We start from the raw sequence: 20000 nt of genomic DNA on the forward strand, positions 1-20000 counted from the left end.
CCCTGGAAGCTGTCTTTCGACACCGTTTTTTCATGCCTGCAGGGAGCTATATTGTTTCCCCCGCACTATGTTTGGGGGAGTGAAACACGTGTTTTTGTTACCTTACCAAGGAAGGCATTGGGCGCTCGGGTGGCACAGTGGTAAAGTAGGCTACCTGCCCAACCACCGCAGAGTTCCAATCCACCACAGTGCATCCGGCTTTGTCAAGCGTCTATACGAACACAATTGGCCCGTGCTCAGGGGAGGGAAGCCAGCCAGGGCGGGGAGGGTGATATCCAGAGGCGTACGGTCATTGGGGCCAACGAGGCCATGCCCCGGTCTGTGTAAACCCTGCTTGCCCCTGTGTAGGGGCAAGATCCGCCAGGGGGAAACAACAAAAAATAAACATAACAACATTAGCAGCACTCACCCTTTAAGTCACCTTTGTTTTCAAATGGGGCTCATTTGCATTCGGCCAAATTGTGGGGGCCATTAGAAAACCAGTTTCGCCGTCAAACCGGTTCTCCATTGCGCAGAGACGTGCACCTCTTTCCATTCAGAAATGTAATAGAAGAAGAACCGTCGTCCCAAAACACCCTGCCGCGGGTCTAAACCGGCGGCCTCGGTCCGCGAAAAAAATGGGGCAGTGTGTTTTGGGACGAGCGTTCCGTTTTCCACCCGGAATGGCTCGGTAATTCTCAATAGACTTATCAGCCGTTGTTGCGCGAACCCCCCCAGGGGGGGGTTAAGTTTCTGGCCCGGTCAAAGTTAGAATTCACCATACACCACTGCTGATATCACTGTATGTATTCCTATGGGCTGGGGCGGCACATGTCAGCAGGGAGTGTTGGGCGGGAGGAGAGGGACGGAATCGCTGACATCCTCTCGGTGGGGGCTCCTGACTGGCAGGTGAGCCAGTGGGATACAACAGTAGTGACAACGCACAGAAATGTGTGTGGGGAGGAATCAATTGGCATAACGACCACATTTGGGAGAAAAGGGGGTAAAACAAACTACTGGCTTGAGGCTCACGAGCAATACCCAGGCGAGCCACTAGGCGAGCGAGCGCCAGCTGATGGCATAACTTCCTGGGGCGGTACTTCCTGTATTTCCACTTAGACCAGTGGTTTTCAAGCTTTTTCATGCCAAGGACCCCTAAATTGATGCACATTTGGCCACATCTTATAATGTTTTGTTCCAGAGACCCCCAGAAGAGAAGATTTGTGTTAAAAAATGCTAAATTCGTCAAAATTCGTCAAAAATAGCAGAAGTACAAGCTTGTATATCTGCTATTGTTGAATAGCCAACGTATACAATATGGATAAAAGGGTGAAAATGAATTAACACCTTTTGCTGGGGACCCCCTGGAACCCCCTCAAGGACCACTGGTGGTCCCCGGACCGCTGGTTGAGAACCACTGCCTTAGACCCTTTCGGTAGCAGTTCTTGGCTATAGCGTAATGTTCAGCACACAACTCTTCTACAAGTAAAAGTTGCTCAGTCCATTTTTTTTACCGGAGAACTTAAAAGTATGTTTTCTTTTTAATATCGGCGCATTGCGCAATGCATTTAAAGAACCTTGTAACTCTCCTAATAATTAATGCACTTGCTTTCAGAACGCCCGTGTGTGTCCATGCATGTGCTCATGAGTGCACAGTACAATGATGGGTCAGTCTGGGTACATTTTTTCATAGTTAACCCATTGAGGTTCCGATTCTGCAAAATGTCTTCTAAAACGGTTTTCTGAAAAATTTATGTTTCTATATCAGTGGTTTTCAAACCTTTTCATGTCAAGGACCCTCAAAATGATATGAATTTGGCCGCGGACCCCCATCTCAAAATGTTTTGTTCCAGGGACCCCCAGAAGCAAAGATTTGAGTTAATGTTTGCTTTAAAAGAATACATATATTCAAAGATTTGCACACATTTTCAAGATTTTTCAAAAATAGCAGATCTACAAGCTCATAGTGGCACTCGGCACTCGGTGCCGCGCTATGAGCTTGTATATCTGCTATTTTTGAATAGCCAAAGTGTAAAATAAGGCATTTTAGCTCAAATGAAAAAGTGACACAGATGCGTCCCAGGTCTTAATGGGTTAAATGAATAAATGTTTCAGTGTGTATAAAGTATACAGTATGTGTACAGTGAGTTTTGTACCACCTCATCCTCTAAACATCGCCGTGGAGGAGTCATTTTAGCGCCAGTTTGGCTGTAACAATGAGCACACTTGATCTGATTTCCCCACACTTTGATCTTTACAGATCACGGCATTTCACAGCATCAAGTCGACGGCCCTATTGCCACCCGACCGGCGTGGAGATGAGAGGAGTAATAATAGATGAAAGGCCGTGGGAGTCAATAAAACGTGGGAGAAAGGAGAAGGGAGAGGGAGAGGCAGAAATAGATAAGAAAAACAAATAGAGAACATGCAGCATGTGCTGCACATTAAACACGAATGGTGGTAAAAAAAAAAAAAGCACAAAAAGTTGTTCTTTGTTTTGAAAATCATGGGGGAATCACTTTTGTTGCTACAGTATATATCATCTTAAAGGTGTTATATAGCACCTTTGTCAAATTGTGCTATATAGAACCATTATATAGAACCATTAGAGGTGTCTAAACTACAGTAAGCTCAAAAGTAGTAGAAAACCTCTATACCACTTAGACCCAACAGGGCATAGCGGCGGTGGCCATTTTGTGGTTTGACTCAAAAAAAGCCCATTAACTCATTGACTGCCAATCTCGTCATTTCACTCCAAGGCTCAGACCGCCAATGACGAGATTCTCGTCATGTGGTGTTTTCAGTGGTTTTACGATAGAGGGCGCTCTTCCGCAGCCTGTGTTTCGTTTAATATTATAGGATTTATAAAAGTAAAAATGCTTTCTGTTGCTTTTTGGCAAAAACAAGCCACATTCAACTGTCCATGACCATGGAACGGATTATCGCGACGACACATCCTCTCTATACCTACACCTCAACCACCCCAAGGGACCACAGAATAACCAATACTTGTTTTTGTTTCAGGGGTTAGACATGAACCCATTAACACATTGACCGCCAGAGGTTAATCTCATAATGTACTCACCAATGTTATTGTTGTTTTTTTGTTTTTTTCATGTCGCCATAGATCTTGTTAAAATCCTTAAGATTGAGCCGTACACGGTCTGTTTACATCCGCGACATCTCACTGTATCTCCCAGTGAAAACCGCATGTCAAACGGATCTCCATGATTGTAGTTAGAGCGGATTACGTTAAACAGTGATATGCGAGGAGAAAAAACTACAGGAAGAGAATTGAGTTTCAGTGTGCGCTTTAGAATGGGAGCCGGCGTGATCGTCAAAACCGGATCCCAAATAATTCTGTTTCCGGTCATCAAACCGGAACCGGAAATGGATCAAAAAATTCCGAAAGTGCACCTGGAAAAAATTTCAACGCGAATCGGCGGTTCGCGTAGATCTACGCGACTGGCACGCTGCGGCTTTAAATAGGTTCGCGTAGATCTACGCGATTGGCATTCAATGTGTTAAGACCTGAAGCCGATTCTACAAATGTCTTCTAAATCCCAACAGTTTTCTTAAAAACGTATGTTTCTATATCAGTGGTGATCAAACCTTTTCATGTCAAGGACCCCCAAAATGATATGTATTTGGCCGTGAACCCCCATCTCAAAATATTTTGTTGCAGGGACCCCCAGAAGCAAAGATTTGAGTTAAAATTTTTCGCTTTAAAACAATATATATTCAAAGATTTGAACACATTTTCACAAAGTATAAAATAATGCTTTTTAGCGCAAATTAAAAAATTACACGGATGCGTTCCAGGTCTTCATGGGTTAAGGGAAATTTGGCATGTTATTGTTTTTTCATTATGTAAAGCCCTGTCGTCTAATTAAAGGCTTTGATCGAGTGTGCTTGAAGTCTGCCCTTTGATGGGACCCCTCTTCATCCTCCATCATGTTTGGACACCTCGTCTTCCCCCTTTGAACTAACTCTAAGAAGTACTCGGCTCGCCTTTGTTCTTTGAAGGGAAATTTGCCACTGGCCACTCCGGGCAGTGGCAAAGATCACTGCGGGCAAGACCACTGACCATCTGACCACTTAACTTTAAAGGATCTACACCATGAATTAAAAAAATAATAAAAATATTTAATATCATATTGTTTATGTCCCTAAAACATTTTTCAAAAGGTTTGAGCCTAAATCAAGCCTCAGATATACTCATTCCAACTAACTTCTCTCTGGCTTGTAAAGCACTTTCACCTGCAATACCACATTGTCCTGTTTGGCACAGGGCGCTATTGAGCCAGTTTGTATGCATGTTATCTCCTGGTTCTGAGTGGAAAAAGTTAAAAAAATAATGTTCCCTGACGTGACATCACATCAGGTTGCAAATCAGTTTGGTCTGTTTTGAGACCAATTTACAGAAAACCCCAGATTTGCTGTGAAAGCCTGAGTGTTCAAACTGGGGTATTTTTGGGGATAGAAGAGAGGTAGGGGAGACCTAACCTGACACCGTCAAATGGAAGAAGCTTGCGACACACATTTGTTTCACAGCCTACTTCCCATCTGAGACTCCGGTCGCAGAATCGATGACAGACGGTTTTTCTTTTTTTCAAGCTACTAGGCAGGTGATTGGATGATCCCGCCCCTAGCAGCCGCTGATTGGTTCGAACACGCAGTGTTCGGGCAGCTCTACTCCCTGCGCAATCCCAGACCTCCTTCCTGAAATCAAATGCAAATGAGATTTCCGGAGGGAGGGGGGTTTACCAGGCAGGGGAGACCAGAAACACACAAAAAAGAAGAAACAGTTAAAATTCATGGTGTTAAGTTAAGTGGACAGATGGGTGGGCCGCGTGCATTTTTACAGAATGTTCACTGTATTATTGGATCAACGTAACTGACGTAGCATACTTAAAATTCGTATTTATTGGCATCACAATGAAAACAAAATGTTTCAAGATTTTATAGAAGACGTACCATGACACATTTTGTCTCACATCAATGTTGTGTTAGCAATAAAGCCTTTGCTTTTTGCCAATGATTTGGGGGTCCACTTGCAATATCCTCACGGCCGACCAGTGGGCCCCGACCCACAGGTTGGGAACCGCTGCATTACAGCATGTCTTATTGAGTCCATTGTGGCGTCTGGTGATTGTCCCTGTACACTCTCTCTCTCTCTCTCTCTCTCTCTCTCTCTCTCTCTCTCTCTCTCTCTCTCTCTCTCTCTCTCTCTCTCTCTCTCTCTCTCTCTCTCTCTCTCTCTCTCTCTTTCTAAATTGGAGTCACCTCACAGGGCTTTGTCATTTCACCATTCAGACTATAAAGTCCCTTAGCTTGTCATGTCGTTCTTTCCATTTCTCCGTCCATTGTTCTCCCCCCGCTCTCTCCCTCTGAGCGTTGTACATTTTTGTAGGGGGGACAAAGAGAACATTTTCAGGTGGCGCCGATGTCACACACGCACACGCACACAAACACACGCACACACACGCACACACACACGCACACATACACACACACACACACACACACACACACACAGGTGCACACAGACACACACTTTCGTATTACTATGCTTGTGAAGAAAATCCGAATTTTAGGACAGCGTTGAAAATAGCTGAAAAATAGCAGATCTAAAAGTTCACACGTTTTTTTCCCCCTTTTTTTCTCAATCATTTATCTTGTGAGGACCAGGAAAATGTTCCTCCGAATGTCTGTTTAACACACACACACACACACACACACACACACACACACACACACACACACACACACACACACACACACACACACACACACACACACACACACACACACACACACACACACACACACACACACACACACACACTCTTGGCCAGTGCATGCAACACACAGCATCAGTTGTTGAGTAACTCTTAATAAAATTGCAGGCTAATTACGCTTAAAAACTGTGCTTCCCAGAACATGACAATATAATGTCTCCCCTGTGGGCAGAGAGAAAGGAACGGACAGATATGAGAGAGAGAGAGAGAGAGAGAGAGAGAGAGAGAGAGAGAGAGAGAGAGAGAGAGAGAGAGAGAGAGCGAGAGAGAGAGAGAGAGAGAGGCGATGTTGACCTTTTCAATAGGTCTTGATGCTCCTATGGTAGGGCAAGGACTAGTGATGGAGTAGTCACCAAAAGTCATGTCTTCAATATGTACAAGTACAAAGAGTACAAGTACAAACCTATTAGCATCAACAATGCGTCGTGACGCATTGGAAAGTACAAATACCTCAAAAGTGTACTTAAGTTGCTACTCAGTACTTGAGTAGATGTACTTAGTTACTTTCCACCACTGAGTGGGTGTCACCACAGGCCATATAGGCTGACATACAAACAGACACACACACACATATACACATCACACACACACACACACACACACACACACACACACACACACACACACACACACACACATACACATACACATACACATACACATACACATACACATACACACACACACACACACACACACACACACACACACACACACACAACCCCACGTGTGTAAAGCGCAGTGCACCATGGGGGTTTGTGACCTCCTAGTTTTGGCCTGTCATCTTCTCTTGCTGCCCTTTCTACTGAAAATGTCAAACCGTTTCTTCCTCCCTGTTCCTGCTCCTTGTTCTTGTCTTTCTTTCTTATACTCGGTCCAGAAAAGCCTTATTCTACCCCATTTATACAAAGTATCCACAGTGGAATTTGGTGTGTACTCTGTATATATATATAGCAACATGATGGAAGTGTGCATGTGCATGTGCGTGTGCGTGTGCGTGTGTGCGCGTGCATGTGCGTGTGTGCGTGCGTGTGCGTTCTGTTCTGTCTGACTCAGCCAGTGGTTAAAACAATGACCCACCTCCAACTGTGACACAAACTTGCGTGCGCATCAAGCTGCCTCACGCTACAGAAATAGGAGATGTATATATATATATATATATATATATATATATGTATATAGGCTCCAGCCCTATGGGCCACACGGCTCGGCAAGGCTTACTTTTACTTACTTATGTGCAGTGGTGTAAAGTAACTAAGTACATGTACTCAAGTACTGTACTTAGTACAATTTTGAGGTATTTTTTACTTTACTGGAGTATTTCCAATTTTCAGTACTTTTACTTCTACTCCACTACATCTCAGGCAAATATTGTACTTTTACTCCACTACAATTATTTGAAAATTTTAGTTACTAGTTACTTTGCAATTATCAAGTATTATATTATAAAACATACATTATCCACTTTAGCCTTATTTTATACCTAGGCTATTTGAAAATAGCAGATCTACAAGCTCACAACACGTCGCATCGTGACGTGTTGTGAGCTTGTAGATCTGCTATTTTCAAACATTTAGTACTTTTACTTTTGGTACTTTTAAGTACATTTTGATACCAATACTTTTGTACTTTTACTCAAGTCAATTTTGAATTCCAGACTTGTACTTGTAACAGAGTACTTCTACATTGCAGTATTGATACTTTTACTTAAGCAAAAACACTTACTTTTTCCACCACTGCTTACGTGGAATATGTCCTCTGCATTTACCCGTCCTAATCATTATGAAACCAAAGTAAGCCTTGCCGAGGCCATGAGGCCCACAGGGCAGGAGCCTATCTCCTGTTTCTATATAGCGTGCAGCATGATGTATATGTACACCCCCTGGACATGATGCTAGTATGTCACACAGACTTACCCACAATTCAAACCTTGATGCTGAGTGCCAAGCATAGACTGTATAAAAGAGATGGACAAAGCCACACCTCTGAAAATGACCGAAAATGAAGCCTATTGTTTGGCTGTGTGCAATCCGCCATCTTTAATACATACAATCGAGCACGTCGGCTATCAAACGCTATTGCTTGAGACCAGACATGTGACCAAAGTAGGGGCGGGTCAACCAGACATGTGACCAGGGAACCGGAAAACAATCCCCAAAGAATGCTATTGGTTGGGTAGCTTGTCAATCAGGAGCGGGGGGCGGGGAATGAATGCTATTGGTTGTGTATGTTGTCAATCAAATCATCCCGCCCCTCCTAGAGCATAGCCAACTTTATCGTAAATTTTAGAATAAATGGGACCATAATTTAGCAAAACGCATATCATGATGATTGAAAGGAGACTTTAAACTAGCGACTGGAAGCATATAGTATTTATGACAATTTTTATTAAGGTAAGAAAATCTAGTCTAAAGTTCGTCAAAAACCCATCCGCTTACAATGAGAGAATATTCTTTCTGACACCTGCAGGCCACCTACAGGCCATTCATATGAACTGTCTCTCTTCCGTATCGGCCTCATTGTAAATATGTCAGGCTGGGCCCCTTGGTGCCAAGCAGGGAGGCACAGGGTCTCATTTTTATTGTCTTAGGTATAACCCGGTCGGGGATCAAACCCCCACCTCCCAATCTCAGGGCGGTCACTCTAACCACAAGGCCACTGAGCTGCTGGTATGAAACAAAATAACCTTCTAAATACCTTCTAAAAGGCAGCGTGGTCATCCTTTTAACCACTTATACCCTCTAGTCTTAGTGAAATGGACATGAGTACTCAGACAGCTTTTTCCGTCTACACCAAATCTCTTTTCCTGAAATAGCAGATCTACAAGCTAAAAATTGTGACGTGTTTTTGACCTTGTAGATCTGCTATTGTTGGCGAATGTTCCCCTCAGAATAGACATGCAGGGGTTCAAGTGGTTAAAGGACCTGGGTTATTAGTATTTACAGCATTATGCTAGCCACAGCTTTACAGCAATGGGACACGCGTCGTCATAAAGGAAGTTTCCTTTCCTCATAGAGGAATTGTCCTTCATCTGACATAATGCAGCTTGGAAAAAAACCTCTTGGGTCCAACTCAGCAAAAAAAATGTTGTTTTTTAGAGGGCAAATGAAACCACATTTATCACATGGATTCCCAGATTGACTGTATACTAACAACAGTCATTAGACTACGCACACACCAAATACCTTAATCATGTCCTTAAATACCTTAATCGAATGTTACACAAACGTAGTGAAGATAGCCAATCTACAAGCTCACAACGCCTCACGATGCAAGGCGTTGTGAGCTTGTAGATCTGCAATTTTCACTATTTTTTTAAAAATAATAATAATAATAAATAATAATAAAAAAGGAACGGTTTTCACTCAACTGTGGAGATAAAATAATACTTATTTCCAATGCTATTTCGTTTGACATTGAAGTTTCCTAATTTGAAGACTTTCATAAAAATATAGAAATAATAAGTAATATTATATAAAAGCTGTTATCGAAAGTAAAACCACAGTGCATGGGGCAATACATTATAATAATAGGTGTTAAAACCTCACAGAACAAAGAAGTGACCCTTTTGAGGCTGTTTCCTCACATCTCTGTATCTCTGCAAGACATCACTCTACAAGCCATTATCTCCAAAACTGGTGGGTCACATTGCACAACCAATATTTCAATTTGTAGCTATGATTTCCTGCCCTTCATATGAGATTGCTAAAACATTTTAAAGCCTAGCCCTCTGTGGTGCTGAGTCACATATAGTGGTTAAAGTGGTTAAACCAATTTTGATGCTATTAGCAAATTGTGCTTAATTTGAGAACCACTGCATTATACTGTAACAACAGTCATTATACTACAAGTCATGATGAGATTGAGTCCTCTTTCTTGTATGTCTGTGTGGTACTACTCTTTGTGAATTGGTGTGAATTCATGTGAATATTATGACAGACTGACTTCTCTTTGGCATTTCCTGTTAGTTTGTTGCTGCTCCGGGGGTTGCAGTTGCAATGCACAATGGAGTGAGCAACAAAAAACTATTTGGACAGCTAAACACATTTCTTCATTTTCTTTTTCACGCTTTGGCTCCGTGCCATTATTTCCGTGGATGTGAAATGTCACAATAACTGTGAGATGAAAGAGCGCGGCTGCTGTCAACTGTAATTTGGGCGTCCTCTGTTGTAAGATCCGCAGCCCTATATTGCACACGGACCCCCTGATGTCAAGGCGGTGGGGGGGGGGGGGGGGGGGGTGAGTGAGTGCACAAATATTTGGAAACATAAACACGCCACGCAAGTAGTGATTTCAGAGCGTATGCAAATATTTTGAATGTGAAATGACTCGCGCAAGAGCATGCACGTGCAACCCCCCGTACTAAATATCTTCCCCAGTCCACACACACAGTTGGTTGGATGTCATACAGAAGCAGATTTTGTTTTATTACAGAGATTCATGGAGTGTTTATTCAAATTGGAGACCTTCAGGTCGGGGTTTAACCATTCATATATAGTCACACAGTTCACTCGTAATTCTGACACAACATACATAGTTATGGCAACAAGCAAGCCGGCGTCTGGGTTTTACTCAGTGGTGGAAAGTAACTAAGTACATTTACTTAAATACTGTACTTAAGTACAATTTTGAGGTATTTGTACTTTACTTGAATATTTCCAATTTCCAATACTTTTACTTCTACTCCACTACATCTCAGAGGCAAATATTGTACTTTTACTCCACTACAATTATTTGAAAACTTTAGTTACTAGTTACTTTGCAGATATACATTATTATATTATAAAACATACATTAACCACTTTAACCCTATTTTATACCTAGGCTATTTGAAAATAGCCGATCTACAAGCTCACAACGCGTCGCATCGCGACGCGTTGTGAGCTTGTAGATCTGCTATTTTCAAATATTTAGTACTTTTACTTTTGGTACTTTAAGTAAATTTTGATGCCAATACTTTTGTACTTTCACTCAAGTACATTTTGAATTCTGGACTTTTACTTGTAACAGAGTATTTCTATATTGCAGTATTGGTACTTTTACTTAAGTAAAGAATTTCAGTACTTTTTCCACCTACTGCTAGTCACCGAGCTTTCCTTGGATTCTCACACATTCCACTTGTATGGAACGCAGTGACAGAACAAAATGTTAACATGTTGGCCATTAGCTGGCCAGCAAACGGAAACCGTTTAGATGCAAAGCCACTTCGTTCCACTAGACTAGACAGTAGCGCTGCGGCGGTCTGGACATTTTCCCACCAATTAATAAATCGTCTCTGTCGGGTGGAAACCATTATGTCCCAAACTGTCACTTTTCAGGATTCAAATGAAAAAAATAGCAACAAGTAGCAGATCTACAAGCTTGTGGATCTGCTACTTTTGCTGTTTTTGTGTGACGCTGTTTTATGATCAAGTAGGGCGTTCATTTACAAAAAAACACCAAAAGTTAAAATATGGAGATAAGAGGTGATATAAGACAGCGATATAGTGCATGACTTTCACTTGAAAACAAGGCAGGGGGGTGCATGTCACTCCCCTGCTCTCTCTCTCTCTCTCTCTCTCCCTGTTTGCTGTCTGTCTACACTGACCTATCAGAATAAAGCAGCAATGGCAAATTAAATAATCGTAGAAAAAAAGAAAACACGGCAGGTGCACAGACGGCAAGGCCTTGAGGCTTGCGAGGCCCACCTGAATGAACCGCTAGGCTTGTGAGTGTCCATATCGTTGCTGCCGGGTGGAAACCGGGTTGAAAACCGTTCCTTTTTTATTATTATTTTAACCCATTAAGACCTGAGGCGATTCTTAAAAATGTTTTCTAAATCCTAAAAAAATAGTTTTCAAGATTTTTCAAAATTGGCAGGTCTACAAGCTCATATGAGCTTGTATATCTGCTATTTTTGAATAGCCAAATAAATCTAAAGTGACACAGATGCATTTGAAAACATTGAAAATTGCTGATCTACAAGCTCACAACGCGTCGCATCCCGTATTTCCGGCGGAAACATGGAGATACGAGGTTTCTCCCCCCGACAGCATCAACATACCACATACGGTGCATATAGCTGACCCTTACCTTCTCCTTGGGGCCGGTCGACGAGGACTCCGGCTTGGTGCGGATGGTGAACGGGGAGGCGAGCCTCAGCAGGATGCCCTGGAAGGAGGGCTCTATCCTGGGCGAGACGATCTCAAAGCCGTCCCGGAAGTCCAGGGTCCGGTACGGCAGCTCCACCAGCCGCATCTGCTTCCGCAGGTGCTCCCCGACCTGCAGCACCTCCATGCGGGGACCCAGCACCAAGTGGAAGGGGAAGGCGCGGCAGAAGGTGGCCAGCCCGATGCGCAGGTCCGTGGGGTCCGTGGAGTGCGCCAGAGGGGGGCCGCACGTTGGCGGGGGGCGGCGGGGGGGGGCGAGGTCTCCCGGATGAGGAAGGACGAACAGACGAGGGGGCCGGCGGAGGTCGGGGGGACGGGGGAGGGAGGCGAGGGGGAGGACGGCGAGGCCGCGGGAGACGGAGAGGGAGGAGGAGTCGGGGCGGGGTGTTCCTCCGCGTCCTCGTCGGGCGACGAGGGGCGCGACGGCGGGCGGGGCTTCCTCCACCTCCACCTCGGAGTGGAAAATCCGCCGGGCGGCGGCCCGGATCAGCCCGGGCATGACCAGACCCATCACGGGGGCGGGGTTGAAACAGTGGAGCAGTAACACCCGGGATTGCGCCTCCTCCTCCCGTTCCCCGCCTTCTCCCGCCGCTCTCCCTCCCTCGTCCCCCCACCTCCCGTCCTCGCGGGGGTCCTTGCACTGGAAGGAGGGGCTCTCGGAGGAGACGCGGCGGCCCGTGGACGTGCGGATGTGCTCCAGGATGGCGTCGAAGCCGTTGAAGAAGTCCTGGAGGTTGCCGCCCACGGCGCGCAGCACGCGCTCGTTCTCCTCGAAGCAGAGGCCGAAGAACTCCTCGCCGAAGCGTTCGCGCAGCTCGCAGAACGGCGCGCCTGAAAGGAGACGCCATGTACACACACACACGCACATGCACGCACGCACGCACGCACACACACACACAGACAAACACACACACACACACACACACACACACAGAGACACACAGACACACATTTATTTTATGTCCACATAAATGCAAGAAATAAAGGACATAGACAGTAATAGTGCAGTCATATAATGTGACAGTCAGTGCCATATTCGTCACTGTCAATCCATGTTTCACATTTTAATGTTTTTGCGTAAATTAAAGCCCTTCTTCTACAAGCTCACAACGTGCGACGCGTTGAGAGCTTGTAGATCGTCTATTTTCACTGTTTTAAAATGTTTTTAACCCATTAGGACCGGGAGAAGCATCTGTGTCATGTTTAGATTTGAGCTAAAAAGCATTATTTTACACTTTGGCTATTCAAAAATAGCAGATCTACAAGCTCATAGCGCGGCACCAAGTGCCGCGCTATGAGCTTGTAGATCTGCTATTTTTTGCAAATCTTTGAATATATATTTTTTTAAAGCGAACATTTGAAACTCAAATCTTTGCTTCTGGGGGGTCCCTGGAACAACATATTTTGAGCCAAATATTTTGGGCCAAATACATATAATGTTGGGGGTCCTTGACATGAAAAAGTTTGACAACCACTGATATAGCAACAAAAAAAAAAGGATTTAGAAGATATTTTGTAGAATCGGCCTCAGGTCTTAATGGGTTAAAATAATAATAAAAAAGGAACAGTTTTGGATATACAAGGTTTCCACCTGACAGCAACCATAATACAGTATGTCTGAGTATCCGCCACATTTGCATCCACAAAAGATGGTAAGGATGCACCGTGAGACAGTTAAAAAACTAATGTGTGATGATTTAAATAGTTGAATAAAAACATGAATCGTGATGCTCTTTTTAAGTACTTAACATGTTTTGAGTTAGCTTTTTTCACAGCACTCACTCGCTCACACACACACGTGCATGTTGTACAAGTTGTACAAATTCAGCGTTTTACACAGCGGTGTACAGGTTATATGACAGTATAAAATGCTCCTGTTAGAAGACATTTCTGACCTGGTGGTGGTGGAGTGCAGTGTTGCCAGATTTTGTGAGAGAAATAAGCAACTAGGTTTAGGAAAACAAACCCAAAAGAAGCGACTATTATAGGCCACATGAGCAGCACTTTAAACCTGTATACTGCTGTACATCGGCTATTTGAAAATAGCCGATCTACAGGCTCACAACGCATCGCAATGCGGCGCGTTGTGAGCTTGTAGATCTGCTATTTTCAAGAAATCTTGAAATAGAATGTGGAATACCACGGGGCTCCCTGGCACACAGGGCCGGCCGCTGCTATAAGCAATATAAGCGGTCGCTCAGGGCCACAACCACTATTCTTTTTTGAAAAAATGTCATAACAGAATGATTTTATAATAAGCCAGTGGAATGCAATCCACCTGTGCCCCCCCCCCCCCTCCCTCCTTCCCCAACGTCCCTCTATCCCAATCTCCTGTTGATACTAGGCCTGTACTTTTCTTATTTCATGAACAATTATGCCTTCAAAAAGAACATTTAGATCTGGCGCTGAAGGGCGGAAGAAGAGGAAATTGGAGGTGACCAAAAGAACACAGGATAAAGGTTTGTCATCGTTTGTTTTGTAATGAATCTGAATGAAATTATTTGATGTTGTTTTTCTTGCAACATTACAATCATGTTTTTGGACAAATAAAGCTGTCTAGAAATAGATACGTGCATTATAATAAAAAAATAAAGTGATATCCTGGTTTTGAAATGTTTTTTTATTAGAGAATGTATGTTTATTTTTGAATAGCTTTTTAGCTAACCTGAGTAGGACTATAGGCCCTATGCACAATGTTTACCTCCATTGTAAAGCTAGCTTTGCTTGGTAGTTAGCTAGCCTACCCACTATCAATGTTAAACTAATGTTTTGATTTGCAACTTGAATCTGAACATGATTTATTTATTGTGTTATGATTAGCTATTTTGATACATATAACCATGTCCAAATTGCCCTAATAGTTTTAAGATGAACCTTTGCTTTCTAGCTATGATAAATTGTATTTTTGTAGATTACAATTATAAATCTTTAATATAATGTGGACATGTTGGACATATTGTGCTAATTGGATAATTTACATATTTGGATACAAAGGCATCTGCTGTGTGGTTAATAAATTGGCCTGTAAGTCAGTGACATTTAACCTTTAATATTTTCAGGGGCATTACTGAAATATTTTGGCAAGGAGGCAAATATTTTGAGGACTTTCTTTTTGCAGGATGGTGGTCAAGTGATGACCTTTATTTTTTACAGAAGCCTATAGCTAGCTTGTTTTGTGCCATACTTTCCTGTGTTCACTTTATTTTGAAAGATTTGTACTTTTATTTTGACAAGGAGGACTTTTTTGTATGATGGTCAAGCGATGACTAGCTATAGTTTTACAGTAGCCTATAGTTATTGTTTTGTGCAATATTGTAGTGTTAAGTTAATTTAGAATATTTTGCAATATATTGATTTGTTTGAATATTTCAATTGTTAATTGTTTAAGTAACTTTTTTATATCCTTTCCAAATAAAGCAAGAGCTTTGTTGTTAATTCACTTGTCAATCTCTATGTGTGTACGTGCATGCGTTAAGTTTGGTGGTTGTGCTGGTTGTGTTTTGGTGGGCCACCAAAATAAATTCAAATAATCTTGTTTAGGGCCACCAGAATCCCAGGGCCGGCCCTGCTGGAACAAAACATTTTCAGATGGGGGTTAGGGACAAATACATATTAATTTGGGGGTCCATGAAAATATTTGAGAACCACTGGTTTAGATGATAGCCCTAATAAAAATGTTTTTTAAGCAAGCCCAAATAAGCAACTACAACTTTAGAAACAAGCCCAAAAAACGCAACCCGCAGCTACCAATATTTACAAGCGACTTTACAGAAAAGGAAGCCCAAAGTCTCTTATAATAAGCGGACATGGCAACACTGGTGGAGTGGTATGTATGTCCACCCGCAGACTAGGACGGAGCCCTGCAGCTCCAACCATCTGTGTTTGTTTTGGTTTCATTTTGAACTGACTTCTGGGAATTGCAGTTCTCTTTCAACCATATATAAAAAATAAAAAAAAGCAGCATCGACACCCATTGGTTTCTGCAGACGTGTTTTGAGGGCACTATTTCAGCTAAATTCAAATTTGCCCTCTTGGGTTTTCCGGTAACTAAATGAAAACCGCAGAACTAATGCTATTGGGTGGAAGGGCAGCGAGGGGGGGTCTTCACAGTAGAACCAGTAGAAGCCCTACAGGCATACCGTTACTTTAAAATCGGGGTGCCGTGATTTTCAGTGATCCCCCCCCCCCCCTAAAACATAATCATCAGGTATTATGGTTATACTAGGAGGAAGATTTTTTTCAAAAAAGTGTACAGAAATGGTTAAAATTATGTTTTTATGTGGACACGCCTCCAGTTCATTAAGTATACCTGGTTCTCACCTTAGCACCTCCTCCACCACCTTAGCACCACCCACCTGACCTAGTCCCTCCTCCTCCTCATGCCCACACCTGTTGTGTTATGATAATGAGGGGGAGGGTATATTTTTACTATGTCACTAAAGCACTGTTTCTCTATTGGCACGTTTGACCCTCAAGGTTTCAGCCTCCAGGAAGAAACTCAAAGTAGTCAGAGAAGACATAAAACACCATAAAAACACCACCAGGGGGCTTAATGAAGTTCTATCAACCTCATAGACACATGCAAAACAGAAAAAGTGCAAAACCATGGCACCACCTCTTTAAAATGAATGGGATAATAATTTACAAAAACGCATCATTTATGATAGTGGAAAGAAGACTTTAAACTAGCGACTGAAAGTATTTATGACAATGTTTACTAAGGTAATAAAATCAAGCGTGAAATCTGATTAAATACCTGCGTGAGTTTAATGGTATGACAAGTCTTCTGCAACCAGCGGGAGGGGAAAAAAACGACACCTTCTGGGCCATTAATGAGAACCGTAGCGTTCGCAGTATACTTCTGCATCGGCCTCACTTCCAGCAGCGAATGCTTGCCGTCTGCTTTCAACATAACCAGAAAACTACCACTGGCGTCACCAAAAAGCCTATACAGAAATGAACATTACACGCATGACCTGACAAGCCTCATCATGACGTATTCTGAGCTTGCAGATATGTTATTTACAACGTATAAACATTAACCTGGACCATTCATTCAGTATAGTTCAGTATCTGGGGCTTACTGTGAGGGGCATGGCTGTTATGAAGGAAAGATTAAGCTTGCTCGATAGAACTTGTAGTCTTATTATAGTGAAGGTGACGGTGCTCTTATCCAAGCTACACTTTTAAACACTGTGTGGCAAATGGTTCTCAAAGTGGGGTGCAGGTAGCCTGGTATCCAGCCTGCTTCGCTACGTTCGGCGGATTCTTTTTTCTCTCTTCGAAGAGCGAAGAGAGAAAAAAAAATCCGCCGAACGTAGCGAAGCAGGCTGGATACCAGGCTAGGGTGCAGGGACCCCCAGGGGTCCTTGAGGGAGTCCCAGGGGGTCCCCAGCTAAATGATAGATAGTTAGGAACCAAATGGACCCTTATGGGTCTGTGACTCTGAGAGTGTACAAATGGAACCAAATGGATCCGTTAAATTAACATTGATTTTACAATATAAATTGGGGTCAGAGAGATGGAAATGCCATTTTCTTTGACCGGGCGTCAACCAATAGCAAAGAAGTGTGTGTGTGGTTGACATTTATCTGACAATTATTGGTTTTAATTAATGAGCGCTCATGAGACCAACGACCACAGCTACTCGATTTGATTTATTTCCATGTGCGTCAATATTCTGCTCTGGCACTAATTCACTACCACCGCAAACGGAGGAATTTAGCCTCGGCAGGGCATGGTCATTTGTCTGCTGTTATGTGTGGCCATAACCCTGGTGTTAAGGGGCTGACCCAGATGTGACGGCCATGCAGACACACCATGGTCATTTTGTTCTCATGTTTTTTGTTACTATCGTTGCTGTCGGGCAGAAACCTCCTATCTCCATATTTATTCATTAGTGTTTTTTTCGTAAATGAATGCCTTGTTCATACTACAGCGTCACACACAAGTATCAAAAGTATCAGATCCACAAGCTCGAAATTTGAGCTTGTAGATCTGCTACTTTTGATACAGTTTTGGACATAATATGAGGTTTCCACTCGACAGAGACGATATGTGTTTCTTAATCACAATGTAAAAGTGTTTTAATGTTTTTAAACAGATGCTACTATAGGTTCATTGTTTACCTGGTATCCTGTGGTCTCAATGTACATGTTGTTATTTTGATAGTATATTGTTTTTAGACTGACGCTATAGGTTCATGGTTCACCTGTGATGTTTCTTTTTTCATGTACGTGCGTACCTTGCTTACTGTAAGTGGCTCTGGATAAGAGCGTCTGCTAAATGTCTACATTGTGAATTGTCAATCTGTCCATCTGAAGACCCCCATCAGAGACCCAACCAAATAAAATCCCTTACCCTACCTTTAAAACTGACCTCAAAACCACTTCAAACTTGCCTTCCCAACTTAATTAAAATTCATTCTGTGTTTTACCTCTTCCTGGTTCTTTTGTCTTAATAAAGTTGTTTCGTTTTTGTAAAGCGACGTTGGGCATCTTGAAAAACGTACCTTTCAAATTCAAATAATTGGAAAAATAGCAGTGCTACTTTTGATCATTTTGTGTGACTATTAACACATCGGCTGCCAGCATTTTATAATAACAGATTACGTTCGGTGCCAAAAGTCTCACCGTCTGCAACACTGCGCTGTTTAGAGCTGTGGACTCCACGGCGAGCACACGCACGTAAACAATGCATGCGTACACAGCAATGGATGGTCCTGGCTAAAGCCTGGAACAACAACATGTCTCATGCGAGTCACCGTTGCGGAGCGATCGCGCATCGAGAATGACTCGTTTTGCCCACTGTAAAAAGTGAAGAAGATACAGAGGTTTTTAGCAAGGAGATAGAATGGAAGCGGATGGGAGCCAGATTTTTTGGCACGGTGATCCATCTGTCCCTTACTTCTTAGAGTGTTCATGGGTGATTCCAGTGCTGCTCCAGCCCCCCCTTCCCCCCCCACCCCCCGTGTGGAAAAAAAAAAGACTGAAAACACGGTTTGAACCGTGTTTGGCACCCGATGTGTTAAGCAATTATGTAATAATTGTGACAGCTCTACACAGACCATCCAAAATGAGTTGGAGCAACACAGAATGGTAACCTATATTTCTATTTCAAACTTGTACTGCAGTGCATGTAAGTATGTACGTTTTGACCTTTCTTGTGAGCTTGTAGATCAGATCAGCTTGTAGATCAGCAAGGAGAGGTTTTGTGTAGAATGAAATACCAGCCGACCTAGTTTAGAGCCCTGGGGTACTCCGGTCAACTAAGTACTATATAGGTTTTATGTGGTTAAATTAACTATCAGGATCTTTGCCTGGCAGGAGGCTGTGGAATGACTCACCACATGCGCGTGTGTGTGTGTGTGTGTGTGTGTGTGTGTGTGTGTGTGTGTGTGTGTGTGTGTGTGTGTGTGTGTGTGTGTGTGTGTGTGTGTGTGTGTGTGTGTGTGTGCGTGTGTGTGTGTGTGTGTGTGTGTGTTTACTCAAGCTGAGACATGATAACTCCCAACTTCATTAGAGGGCTCTATGATTTATTTTAGAGGCCCAGGGAATGACTCATTGTGTGTGTGTGTGTGTGTGTGTGTGTGTGTGTGTGTGTGTGTGTGTGTGTGTGTGTGTGTGTGTGTGTGTGTGTGTGTGTGTGTGTGTGTGTGTGTGTGTGTGTGTGTGTGTGTGTGTGTGTGTGTGTGTGCGTGCGTGCGTGTGTGAATATAGAAATAACACTCAAAGTGTAAGCATAATCATTCAACCAAAACATGCAGCAAGCATAGCCAGAAACAAAAGGCATATAAGCGCAATTAATCATGAACACACACACACACATACAGTACTACACATACACATAATAAATACAGACGTGCACGCACGCACGCACACACGCACATGCATACACATACACACACACGCATGCATGCACGCCACGCACGCCACGCACGCACACAAATCTCAAAAGACTCCCGTACATACACTAAGTATTTACATACATACAGTTAGTATACATGTGCACGACACATACAGAGATTGGATATCGTCTCTGTTTCTTTTCAGGATTGAAATTCAAAAATAGC

General features: G+C 43.0%; 1 protein-coding gene across 1 annotated transcript in view; it reads right to left on the bottom strand.

The window, feature by feature from the left end:
- Positions 1–20000, bottom strand: part of gucy1a2 (guanylate cyclase 1, soluble, alpha 2) — a gene marked incomplete at its 3' end in the record, with an annotated part of 66993 nt that overhangs the window by 23751 nt on the left and 23242 nt on the right. Inside the window, 3 exon segments of the mRNA XM_080429319.1 lie at positions 11853–12166; positions 12169–12337; positions 12339–12760. Coding sequence (XP_080285445.1) covers positions 11853–12166; positions 12169–12337; positions 12339–12760 — 905 coding nt within the window.

Source organism: Gymnoscopelus braueri (genome assembly GCF_963280865.1).
Source record: "Gymnoscopelus braueri genome assembly, chromosome: 5".
In the NCBI taxonomy this organism is placed as follows: Eukaryota; Metazoa; Chordata; class Actinopteri; order Myctophiformes; family Myctophidae; genus Gymnoscopelus; species Gymnoscopelus braueri.